Below are 12,976 nucleotides of genomic sequence, written 5' to 3' on the forward strand. Positions count from 1 at the left end.
GTTAAAGCCTTTCAGATCCCCAGTCTCCAGCAGTAGGTTAGTTAAGGTAGCACCATGGGAGACAGGGAAGTGCCCAGGTTGGGCCAGACCCTGGCTCTCCGAATTGCATATCAGACGAAGGTACTTAAGTTCCTGCCGCTTTGCTTTCTCACCCATAATGAGGATGATAATAGCTACCCTGTGGGTAGTCGGAGTTGTCTGTGAGATAACACAAGTGGCAACTGCTCTGAAAACATTTGCCACCTTCTCTTCTGGGCCTCCCTTAGAGTGGGAGGGTTTTGACAGGATTTGCATGCTGTTTCCTAAGGACAAAGAAAGATAACGGGCTCCTTGGAGACCTAGTGTGTGATTCAAAACATTCACTGGGTCAAAAAGTTTACATAAGATTACATAAGGCAAACTCTGAGACTAGGAGAGAGAGGGGGGCAGGGCGGGACTGAGACTCTGAATTCACCGTTGCAATTTTGTGAACTGAGATTCACGATTTTATCCTTATACAAACACTGGCACCCGTAGATGGATGTTTTCCTTTTTCCCTCTTACAGGCTGGGTTTCCACTCAAGTGTTTCATTTAACCACAAGCTAGGGACATTAGTCTAGGTTTCATAGAATGCATTAACCCTAAATTTCCAGTTCATTTTGGTTTTGTTTTGTTTTGAGACGGGGTCTCTCTCTACATAGCCTTGGCTTTCCTGGAACTCACTATATAGCTTAGTATGGCCTTGAACTCAGATATCTACTTCTTGAGTGCTGGGATTAAAGGCATGGGCCACCATGTCCTGTGCCACTTTTCATGTGGTGACATTTTTTGTTTGTTTGTTTGTTTTGTTTTTTCGAGACAGCAGTCCTGGACTCAGTCTGTACATCAGGTTGGCCGGAACTCAGAGATCCGCCTGCCTCTGCCTCTCTCAGTGCTCAGTTATTAAAACGTGAACTACCACACTCCAACCTGTGGCTCATGACTTTATTCCCAGCACTCTGGGGGCAGAGGCAGGCGGATCCCTGTGAGTTCAAGGCCATCCCTGTGAGTCCCGGAGAGCCACCACCACCCTGCCATTTGATAAATTTTAAGTGTGAAGGAGAGAGAAACCTGTGTTTTAGGATCCCAAGTGCGGGATTGGAACGGTCTTGTGAGAGAACAGGTGAGGTTAATCCACTAGAAGACCGACCACCTCGTGCAGGAGCTTGATTGTTGCCAGCTGAAAAGATCCCATGAACAAACTCTGAGAGGAGATATACAAATGAGCCCAGAACTGGAGGCGGGGCTTTTTTGGAGATTTGGGATAGTTTTGGCTGTTCATCTCTGCACTTCGAGACGCTCCTAGAGAGAACCTCTTGAGGGAAGGCTTCGGGGCTCCGGCTCCTGCTGAGGTTCTGGGTTCTGGTTACTGTAGGTTCCAGCAGAAGAAATCCTGCAGATTGTGCCAGGAGAATCATTCCTTGGAACTGATATCCTTATGGTTTTGTTATTGTGTCCATTAATCCTCATTTCCTATTGTTTTGGTTAGTCGGGTTATAAGTGACGTATGCTCGGTCAATAAGTTGTTAATAAAATATATTGGTTAAGGAAATTGAGCATACATAAGTGTATTGATATTTTGCTTACATGTCTGTGTACCGTGTACATGTTTAGTGCCTGCAGAGGTCAGAGGAGGGCATCGAATGCCCCAGGACTGGAGTTACATGTGGTTATGAGGCACTCCATGGTATTGGAACTCGAACCTGGGTCCTCTGGAAGAGCAGTTAGTGTTCTTAACTGTTGAGCTCTCCAGCCCGGTGGAGTTTCTGTTTTAGATCTTCAACTACAATCAACAATGATGAGATGATCTTTGCACAAATACCCTGATGAAATGCCTAAGGCATCCATTCCTCCAAACCCATACTTCGAACAGTTGAACACCGAGAGACTACTTTCTCCCGGATTTTTAGCCTCCGGCTGCATTAGTTCCGAAGGCTTTCACTTTTTAAACTCCAGCTCCAGCAGGCGGGCGAGTGACGCCTCCAGCGGAGGACTGGCTCCTTGCAGGCAGCTTTCCACTGAAATGTGAAAGCAGACTGCTCGCTCCAGCGAGTCCCCCTTAAGGTGCAAGGCGGAGGAAGGAGGACAGGAGGCTCCTGTCACCTGGGAAAGTTACCTCGCCCTCTTCGGGTTTCAGTTTCCTTCTGCGTATCATGAGTGGCCAAGAATAGAACCAGTCGAGCCTGGACTTGGTGGCCTCAAATGTCACACTGGCTGGCTGCTCCAGACTGTAAGATGTGCCTCATCCCCGCAAGCCCCACACTGCATTCCCTGCACACTGCCAGACCTGCCGAAAAGGAGGAAGATTCCTAAAGTCAGAAGAAAAAGCAAGCGCCACACTCAATCTTTCCCGTGGACGGGTCGTTTACTAGTCCCGCGTGGCTTTGGCGCACTCCCGCCTTTTCAGCTCGGGTACCGATTGCTCCTGTCTGAGCATCCTACACCGACGGGGCGCTACGGCTTAGCCTATCGTTTGCTTCTGTCTGGCTCCGCCCTCTGGACTGCTTTCAGGCGGGACTGTAATCCTCGGCTCGGCCAGCGACTTGTTCGCCCTTCGCTTGCTTGTTGCCGCTTCCGCTTCCGGTAGCAGGTAGCGGCTTTCTGTCCTAGGTGGCTATGGCGGGGAGCCGGCTGGAAACGGTGGGGAGCGTGTTCTCCCGGTGCGTGCTCCGAATTGGGCGTGGGCCGGGTTCTTAGCGGGTCACGACCCTCTTGGCGTGGCCTCAGGGGACGCTGTAGTGTGTGTTCGAGCCAGGTGAGGCCCTAAGTGCTTCTTCCTGGCTCGGAATCGGTGTGTTTGTCTACGTCCCTTTGGATTTCTGATCTGTTAGATGTGTCCGCCATTCTACTTCGGGGGAGACTTCTAGAATAAAAAAGAGGCTGAAGGGCCTGGCTGGACAGTCTTTGCGTTTCCACTATGGAACCATGGGTGGGCGGGCGTGGGACACGCGCCTAAATCTCCGCATGCCAGCCTGGCAACGTAAAGAAGTTCAGACCAGTCAATAAGCAGACTGTTGTCAAAACAAAAAGCCCGAGTGGACACGCTCTTATCCCAGCACTGGGAGAAGTGCAGGGTGCTACTAAACTCAAGGTCATTTACATGTTAAATTTAAGGCTAGCCTAGGCTATAGGAGGCCTAACCAACAGGACTTAACACTTGGGTCTTGCTAGGTTGCTGTAGGAATTGGCCATGCCTCCTTGAGGTAGGAGGTCCTTCTCAGCTCACCTGTACCACGCTGCTTTTGTCTGCATTAAGTTGATTCAGGGACTTGGGCAGGCAGTTGGAACCGACTGACCTTGGCTCCGTTCCCTCTCTCAGGACGCGGGATCTGATGCGGGCCGGTGTGTTGAAGGAGAAACCACTGTGGTTTGACATATATAAGGCCTTCCCACCTCTGAGAGAACCTGTCTTCCAAAGGCACCGTTTGCGATATGGCAAAGCCAAAGCTTCTATCCAGGACATCTTTTACCATGAGGATCAGATTCGAGCGTAAGTGTCTTATCTTCTGTAGTGAGCAGGATGCAACAGACCTTCAGAAAGGAAGGTTTGTGTAGAAGTCTGCTAACAAGCCTGGTCGGGGCCTTGCTCTTTGGAGTTGGTCTTGCATAGCCAGTAATATAATGGCATTTCATTCTAACAAGTGGAATCCGGAGCCCCAGACTGACAGAACATTGCAGCTAAAGTTGTGTGTTTACTGGCGGTCTGTGCTGTGTGGGTTACTATGATGCGTAAACCCTTGATGGACACCAGCTCATAGACTGGTATCATTGCCTGTTTTATAAAAGAGAACTGCCTGATTTAAGGAGGCTAACTGCCTGTGGCTACCGTGAGGGTGGCAGATCTGGGAAATCACACCTGGCTATCAAATTCGACTTTCGGAAATCTACTATGGTCTGTGGATGTGAAGCCACTCTGGGAAGGATGCTTAGAAATTCAGAGCACTTAGCCAGACGAGGCTGCACACACCTGTAATCCCAGCACGGGGGAGGCAGAGGCAGGTGGATCTCTGTGAGTTTGAGGTCAGCCTGGTAACAAAGCGAGTCCAGAACAGCCAAGGCTACACAGAGAAACCCTGTCTTGAAAAAAAAAAAAAATCAGAGCACTTAAAATAATCGTGACTAGAAATCTGAAGGAAAGCGCTTGTATACTTTATTTCTTTAGCATCTCTTCCTTTTCCTCTTGAGACAAGGTCTTGACCTTTCTGCCTCTGCCTCTGGCCTGTCGTATTTATTATGTATACAGTGTTCTGCCTGCATGTACACTTGCATGACAAAAGAGGCCACCAAATCTTATTATACATGGTTGTGAGCCACCATGTGCTTGCTGGGAATTGAACTCAGGACCTTTGGAAGAGTAAGTGGCGCTCTTAACCTCTGAGCCATCTCTCCAGGCCATGGCCTGGCGTATTAGTGCACATTTATTGTAGAAAACTCAGAAGCAAAAGGATAGCACAGGGGTGAAAGAACAGGTTGCCCACCACCGTCTTTTGAGGTAGTGGTTTGAAGGCAGCTTCTGGAACTTAGCTGTGTCACTTTGAAAATGTCGTTCCTGTAATCATCTTAAGACAAAATACAGCCGGACGTGGTGGCGCACGCCTTTAATCCCAGCACTCGGGAGGCAGAGGCAGGCGGATCGCTGTGAGTTCAAGGCCAGCCTGGTCTATAAAGTGAGTCCAGGACAGCCAAGGCTACACAGAGAAACCCTGTCTCGAAAAACCAAAAAAAAAAAAAAAAAAAGACAAAATACTAGTATATCAGAGTTGCAAAAGTGAAGGAAGATGCTGCTTAAAATATTTTGTTATTTTTAATAACTTGTGTTTTTGTTGGTGCGTGCGTGTGAGTGCAGGCGCCCTCTAGAGGCCAGAGGTCTTGCAGTTTTTAAATTTTTACGTGTATGAGAGTTTTGCCTGCACATTTATCTGTGTACCACATGTGTTCACTGCTGGAGGCCAGAAGAGGCTGTCAGACACTCTGAAGCTGAAGTAAAGGGCAGCTGTGATGCTGCTGCCCTGGGTGCTGGGACCTGCAGGTGCTCAGGTCCTCTGCAAGAGCAGTAAGTGCTCTTAACTGCTGAGCCGTCTTTCCAGCCCCATAATGTTTTTCTTAGCCTATAGAAGTTGTTGATTTCATTTTACAAGTTCTCTGCTGTGCCTTCTGTCAAACATCGTTCTATACGTGTCAGGCACTAAGGCATATAACCAGTTTTTCTTTTTGCTGGCCTAATTGCCTTTATTCTTAGAGTGGGAAGATCTTTTTCAGCAAATTCAGTTATAGCTGTCTGTCTGTCTGTCTGTCTGTCTGTCTATTGGTGTTTTGCCTGTATGTATGTTTGTGTGAAGGTGCCAGATTCCCTGCAGCTGGAGTTACAGACAGTTGTGAGCTGCCATGTGGTTGCTGGGAACTGTACCCAGGTCCTCTGGAAGAACAGCCAGAGCTCTTAACTGCTGAGACATTTCTCCAGCCACCTACATACTTATTTCTAACCCGGATATTCTTGAACTTCTAGCGCTTCTGCCTTTACCTCCTGCCTTCTGGGATTCCAAGTGTGTGATACTGCGTCTGGGTTTTGTTGTTGTTGTTGCTGCTGCTGCTGCTATGTTTTATAATTTATTACATGTATTTATTTTGTGCGTCTATATGTGTGCACTTGTGCAGTTGTTTGTGGACATGTATGTGGGATCAGAGAACGATTTGTGGGAGTTGTTTTTTTTTTTCTTTTTACCATGGGAGTTCTAAGGTTTGAGCTCATGTTATCAGGCTTGGGGGCAAGCACTTTTTACTCACCGAGGAGCCATCTTGCTGGTCCCAGGCCTGCCTTTTTTCAGTTACTTTCAAAGTGCTAATCAGGTGTTGTTGAAACAATAAAAACCTTTAATTTGCTTTCCACTCCTTCTAACCTAAATAATGCTGGGAAATGGGCTTCTGATGTCTTTAAAACTTCTTTTTCTTTTAAAGAGTAAAGACAAATTCAGATGTCGCACTCTAGGTGGGCATGATGGCTCACACATGTCGTCCTAGCACCTGGCAGGTGAGGCAGGTGGAGTGAGAGTTTGAGGTCAGCCTGGGCTACTTAGTGAAACTTGGTTTTATATAAACAAAGGTTATATCTCAGTGGTAGAGCGCTTATGTAGCATGCATGAGGCCTTAGGTTCTTCAGTCTCTAGTTTTATCTTTCTGATACCCCACTCAAAACAAGCAAAGAAACAGCAGACCTACCGTGGACCATGTGCTGGCCTACTCATTGCCATAAGATCAGTGTCTAGGCCAGTTCATGCCTGTAAGGTGGTCATAACCCTCCGTTGAGGTGATGTAAATGGCTTAGTGACTGGATAAAACCACTAGGCTAGCCGTGAAGATACCGAAAAGGGAGGCTGGAGAGGTCAAGATTGAACTGGTTTTTTGATGTTGTGTTTTTTTGAGACAGGTTTGCTGCAGTGGAGGCCAAGGGGATCTCAGTTTTGTGCAGCTTCTTACTTTGGCCTCCATTGCGCTGGGATTACAGCCATGGGCTCCCATACTCTGTTCTCCATAGCACTCGGTGGCAGAACAAGTGTGTTCTTGCTCTCTGAGACTTTCCAAACATTTCTAAACATTCTGGCTTTGATGCCTGTACTTGCTCACTCCTACATCTCCGCTTTGTGCTCTGCTCTGCTGAGAGCTGAGCTCAGGTTCTCATACATACCTGGCAAGCGCTCAGCCAGTGAGCCGCTGCGACCTTACTGCTGGTTTTGTTTTGAGACTCACTATGACTCCTGGGTGGCACTCCCTGTGTAGACCAAGCTAGCTTTGAACATGGAGATATCGTCCCACCTCTGAGAGTGCTGTCCTGTTGCTCTGTCCTCACTGGAAGAGAGCAGAGAGGAGGCACACCTTCTGTCTTTCCTTGAGGGCACCAGGGCTGTACGTGTGGCCTGATGCGCTCCCCAGGCTCCCACATCTACCTTTACGCCCTGCAGTTCCACATAGGAAGTTTTCGGTCAAAGCCGCGACTACAAGGGAAATGGGCAGAGAATGTGAAGAGTTACAGAGAAGGGACCCAGTTTGCTTTCAGACAAAAAAGACGCCTAATGGCTTTATTTTTCCTTTTTGGGGGGGCAGGTTGATAAGTGGTGATAAAACTATAATTAATTGTAATTTCTAGTTTACCAGTTTGGCAAGGGTTATGAAATGTAAGAATATAGGAACTTGTATATTGTAAAATTTACTTGAGTGTCATTTTGTCACAGCCGCTGTGAGAAGCACTTGGGCAGTTTGGAAGGTTTTTTGTTTTTGAGGGTTTTTTTTTTTTGTTTGTTTTTAGTTTTTTTTTTTTCCAGATAAATAAGCACATACCTTGACCTTGTAATATCATTTTTGTGGATTTATTCCATGGACTTACTTGTATAATACACCAGGAAGCACAGGTGTTTCTGCAACAGTCTGGATGGCAAAGGACTAGAAATAGTCTCTACACTGATTTGAGATAATCTCTAAAAAACACAAGCTACAGACTGAGGGGTGTGCGTGCTTAACAGTACTGGGCTCTGTGGGGGATGGTCAGAATGTTTTGGAGGGCCAGCAAGGTGGCTCAGTGCCAAGCGTGATGACCTGAGTTCAAGCCCCACAATCCACAGCTCCCTAGAGTTGTCCTCTGCCCTCCACTCATGTGTTGTGACATGCACATACCTACACACTAAAGTAAATAGAAGTAATTTCAAACTGTTTTAGAACTGATGAGGTGACAGTTATATGACTGGTTGTACTGCATTGTCATTGTAGTTGTCACAACAGCTGCATAGTTATGTCAGTGATTGTACTGTCACTGGTTGTATGGCTGTACTAAATGTCACTGGTACATTAAGGGTTGTTAATTTTTTGGTTTTGTTTTTTTTTCTTTCTTTCTTTTTTTTCCTCCAGAGCTGAGGACCGAACTCAGGGCCTTGTGCGTGCTAGGCAGGCACTCTACCACTGATCTAAATTCCCAACTTGTTTTTGTTTTTTTAAGATTTATTTATTATTTGTACAGTAAGTATTCTGTCTGCATGTGTGCCTGTACACCAGAAGAGGGCACCAGATCTCTTTATAGGATGGTTGTGAGCCACCATGTGGTTTCTGGGAATTGAACTCAGGATCTTTGGAAGAACAGACAGTGCTCTTAACCTCTAAGCCATCTCTCTATCCTTTTTTTTTGGTTTTTCGACACAGGGTCTCTCTGTGTAGCCTTGGCTGTCCTAGAACTCACTCTGTAGACCAGGCTGGCCTCGAACTCACAGAGATCCGCCTACCTCTGCCTCCCAAATGCTGGGATTAAAGGTGTGCAATGCCACCACTGCCTAGCTGGGTTAAATTCTTTTACTGTAGTTTATTAAAGTGGGGATGTGCATGTCTGTTCATGTATGAGTACATGTTACAACATACATGTAGGAGTCAGAGGGCAGCTTAATAGGAGTCCTCTCACCCTGCGGGTTCTAGGATCAAATCCAGGTTGTAGGTTTGGTGGCAAGTGCCTTTACGTACTGAGCCACCTCAAAGGCCCAGTGAGGATTAATGTTTTTGATACCCAGACTCTTCCTCAATTTAAAAGAAAAGGAAATGGATAATCCTTTGAGTTAAAGAGTACATCTGGGGACTTGAAAAAAACTCAACTACACGGAATGACAGATCTAGAGTTACCTGTTGGTGGGGTATCTCTGAGTGTGGTGACACAGGAATCTGGTTGCTGCTCTCTGAGGGGGGATATGGGGAGGTGGGGGGGAGTGTTGATTCTCACCGAGTTTCCTTTGTTGCTCTTGATGTAGGCATTGTCCTTTGGCTTAGGCTCCGTAACGCCTCAGGGCCTGGCACTTCTTCTGTCTGGCGTCTGCCCCAGTTTCCATAGCCTATGATTGGAGATTAATATAATTTCTGTATTTTCTAGGAAATTCTTTTCAGCCTATGGATCTGGTCACAAAGCTTTTGATCTGTTCAACCCAAACTTCAAGTCTACCTGTCAGCGGTAAGCATTTCCCAGGCCTTAATAATCAAGCTCCCCCTGAGGGTTCAGCTGTCACTCAGAGGAGTTCTGTGGAGCTCTCCTTTAGGAAGGATGCTCCTTCAGAAGGGTTGCTCCTTCAGGAAGGGTGCTCCTTCAGGAAGGGTGCTCCTTCAGGAGGGGTGCTCCTTCAGGAAGGGTGCTCCTTCAGGAGGGGTGCTCCTTCAGGAAGGGTGCTCCTTCAGGAGGGGTGCTCCTTCAGGAAGGGTATCCTCTAGGCACTTCTCTTTGGGACTTGCTTGGTACTGTGTAGCAGATGTCTCTACAGCCCCAACATAGGCTTAGGACTGGCTGCTTGGAATTCCAGGTTTGTGGAGAAATACATGGAGCTGCAGAACCTCGGAGAAACAGATGAAGAGAAGTTGTTTGTGGAAACGGGGAAGGCTTTGTTGGCAGAAGGTGTCATTTTAAGACGAGTAAGAGAAGCAAGGACTGTGAGTACCTAATTGTCAAAGCTGCTATTGGGCCGGGGATGTAGCTCAGCATAGCATGCGGGCCTACACAACACACACACACACACACACACACACACACACACACACACACACACACAGATAGATCCAGGTCAAATACTGTTGTATTGAATGAACTGGGCTTCTGTGGCCACTGCTTGGAGCAAGGGAGTTGCTGTTGTGCCCTTGAGAGTGTGGTTCTTTGGATATTATGTGCATTTGCTGTATGTCATAAGAGAATTTGACTTGAGATGTCAGTGCTAAATGCTTCCCAGTGCAGAGTGTGTCTGATCACATGCTGACAACATGTGAGAGACATGCCGGTTTCTGGTCTTGTGAGCAAGATGAATGGAGTTACATTCCCTGCAAATCCTAACAGGTCAATGTAAGACCCCAAGCTTCATCAGAAGGAAACCAGCCCCAGGAGGAAGATGCCCAGGAGCAGCAGGCGCAGGCGCAGCAGGAGCCAAAGACGGCCCTCTCCCCTCCCTGAGGCCCGCTGTGGCTGGACTAAGCTGTTTGGACTCTGATGATCTCTGCACCTCTGTCTTCTCTTAGTTCCTGTTTCTGGGTTATAAATGCCAGTACTGTGGTTTGAAAGCAACAGTTTTGTGAACTTTTATTTCAAGACATGGTTAAATAAAGGGTTCTCCAATGCTTTACAAAGTAAATTTACTTTGAAACTGCAAATAACACTAGGAAGCCTTTAAAGGTGCCTCATGCTGTCTGTGGGCTGACTCGCATCTGAACTTGCTGCGTTTCTCATCTGGATCCCTCAGAATTCCACTTGCCCACACGGTGTGGTCTCTCGGCCAAGTGTTTCCGTCTGCAGGCGATAGAGCTACCAGCTGCAGCTGGAGAAGCCCAGCAGAGGCCCAGCAGCTACTGCTGCAGGAAGACCCAGGACCTGTCTGCTGTGGGCGAAGACCAAATCCATCACTTGATTGTCCTGGGTTAGGTGTGTTGGAGATGACTAGCATGGGCTTACAGCTCAGAGGCTGCTTAGAAAATGTCTGGCGAATGACTCCATGATCACCCCTAGCTAAAGACTGATGTGCTTATTAGTCACTGGGTTTCCAGGATGATGGGTGGTGGGGGCAACTGATTCAGATGGCCTTCTTTACAGACATTTTGTCTCCCTGGTACTGCGTCATTATGCTGCGCTTTTCTAAATAAATGAGATATCCTTTTATGATGTAGCTCTTGTATTCGTGGGTGGTAGTTTACATCCAGCAGTCAAAAGCCGCTTTAGCCGTTCCTTTGTTTTGGACTGAAGGACAGAGTCCGCAGCCTCTCCACCTCCTGGCATGTGAGCGACAGGTGAAGGTGATTGAGTCCTCCCGCTGAAGCATCTCTCTGCTGTGTCGCCCGAAGCGTCCAGCATTGCTACTGCTTTATGGGTCCTCACAGTTGAGGATCTCACTTTCAGATGGAGAAGCAAATCTCATTCATTCAGAGACGTTAGATACCAATTGGGTCCCAAATATCTGCCTAGACTTTGGAGAGAGCTGGCCCTGGGGTTGCAAGTGAGCCAGCCCCAAGGATGTGAGAGTGGGAGAGCTGGCTCTGTCCCTCACTAGCTGCAGCACTCTGAAGAATAGGCTCTGCCTTGACTGGGCAGCATGGTAGAGCTAACTCTGGTGGTGTGGGTGGACTGGCCCCAAGGGCATAAGAGCTGGAGAACTGGCCCCACCCCTTGCTGGCTACCTGCATTGGGTGAGCTGGCCAGGGCAGTGCTGGCGAGCTAACCCTGGTGGTGTGGGTGTGGGATAGCTGGTGGGCTGACCAGCTCGGCTACCACCCATGCCTAGATCCACAGCTTTGAGTTGGCCCACACCAATGTCTACCCCATCTATGAACTGCCAGAGCATGTGAAGGAGCCAGTCCTGCAGATCCAAAGCTGCAGGGTCTCCGTGACACAGGGCAACAACAGGATACCTGAGAGGAGTCTTGATGGGGAGCCAACATTGATAGTGTAGCCGAAGCCAGATGCCTCTAGCCAAGATCAATAATTCATTGCAACGAACATTTGTAAGCAAAGAAATGTGGACTAAGGGTATAATGTGGGCACTGTGACATGTTACAGCTTCCTCTATCACCAGGGTCATCTCTCCCAAACTCATGCCCTCAGGGCTGAGCTATTTGCAGCCACCACCATCAGGGTCAGCTCTACTTTGCTGCTCAGGTGAGGTGCGGGGCCAGTTCTCAGTGCTACAGCTGGTGATGGGCAGAGCCAGCTCTCTTGCTCCCGTGATGCCCAGAATCCCAGTGAAAAGTAGAGGCCAGCCCGCTCGTGCAGTCCTAATGTCAGGAAACAGATTGGTGGGCCTCTGGGGTCTGGCTAGCCAGCCAGCCTAGCCTCCTTGGTGATCGCCAGGCCAAATTACAGAACTGACTCAAAGAAACAAAAACAAAAAACAAGGTGCGCCCGGTGCAGTGGCACACACCTTTAATCCTAGTACACTGGGAGGCAGACATAGGTGGAGCTCTGAGTTCAAGGCCAGCTTGGTCTACAAATTGAGTTCTGTCTGAGTCTACACAGAGAAACCCTATCTTTAACGCCCCCCCCCAAAAAAAAAACCCTCACAAGGTGGGTGCCACCTGAGGAATGACACCTAAGGCTGACTCAGCCTCCACACGTGTATGTACATCCACACTCACACAAAAGGAAGCATGGTGGAGATTCCTGGGGTGGGGGTGGGGTTCTCTTTGCATTAGTCTTGGAATACTGCATGTAGGAACCTGGAAGGTTCTGTGCTGGACACTCTCCTCAGTCTCAGTGGTTTCAAATTTCAAATGGTGGCTCAGCTTGGAAATGGTTTGGTTCTGATTGAGTGTCAACTTCTTGCTGAGCCCCACAGGGACTGCACTCAGTTCTTCACTATGGTTTGTGTGCTGAGCTGACTGCCTGCCTCCCCCCCCCCCTTGCCCCCAGCAAACTTTCTGTGGCCTTCAGTCAGCTACAAGCATTCCTTTCCTATTAAACACAAACAAGGAGAGACGTTTTCGCTTTGCAGCCACTGAAGCATTGAACAGCTCTCTTCAGGAGCAGGCCCTCCCGAGGCCTCAGCCGGCTGAGGCTGAAGGCAGGTGTCTCAGCTCCAGTGAAGTCTGCAGAAGACGAGCCTGAAGAGCTGGGTCCTTTTGGATGGCCCCATTTGTGCCAGTATCACCTTGTGCCCATCGCCGTCACCAGCTGACAACATAAGGGCAAGGTTTGCCTCGACTTCCCGTTGGTGGTGTGAGGTGAGTTGAGATGGTGAGTGAGAGGCTTACTGGTTTTGTCGAGGGGATGGGATGGGTATTTTGAGGCGTGATGGGAAAAAGGTTTGGACAGACAGGGTGGGATCAGATTGTGATAGCTTTGGCAGCCACATGGAGGAGTTCAGTAGGGTAGGAAAATGAGCAGGGGAGCGTGTAGTGAAAAAAGCATCAGGTCAACAGAAGGCTTGCCCAGGCCTTGGGAGGGAGGGGAGGGGGAAGAGAAGGAGGGAA

General features: G+C 48.3%; 1 protein-coding gene across 1 annotated transcript; it reads left to right on the plus strand.

Moving 5' to 3' along the window:
* The first annotated feature begins 2,524 nt into the window (after positions 1 to 2,524).
* Positions 2,525 to 9,995, plus strand: Mrps23 (mitochondrial ribosomal protein S23). The gene is made up of 5 exons (XM_051158254.1): positions 2,525 to 2,679; positions 3,339 to 3,509; positions 8,916 to 8,993; positions 9,337 to 9,463; positions 9,861 to 9,995. Exons 1-5 carry the CDS (start codon positions 2,636 to 2,638, stop codon positions 9,972 to 9,974), a joined length of 534 nt encoding a protein of 177 aa, XP_051014211.1. The 5' UTR covers positions 2,525 to 2,635; the 3' UTR covers positions 9,975 to 9,995.
* Positions 9,996 to 12,976: the final 2,981 nt, after the last annotated feature.

The sequence above is a fragment of the Acomys russatus genome, chromosome 16 (genome assembly GCF_903995435.1).
Source record: "Acomys russatus chromosome 16, mAcoRus1.1, whole genome shotgun sequence".
NCBI classification, from domain to species: Eukaryota; Metazoa; Chordata; class Mammalia; order Rodentia; family Muridae; genus Acomys; species Acomys russatus.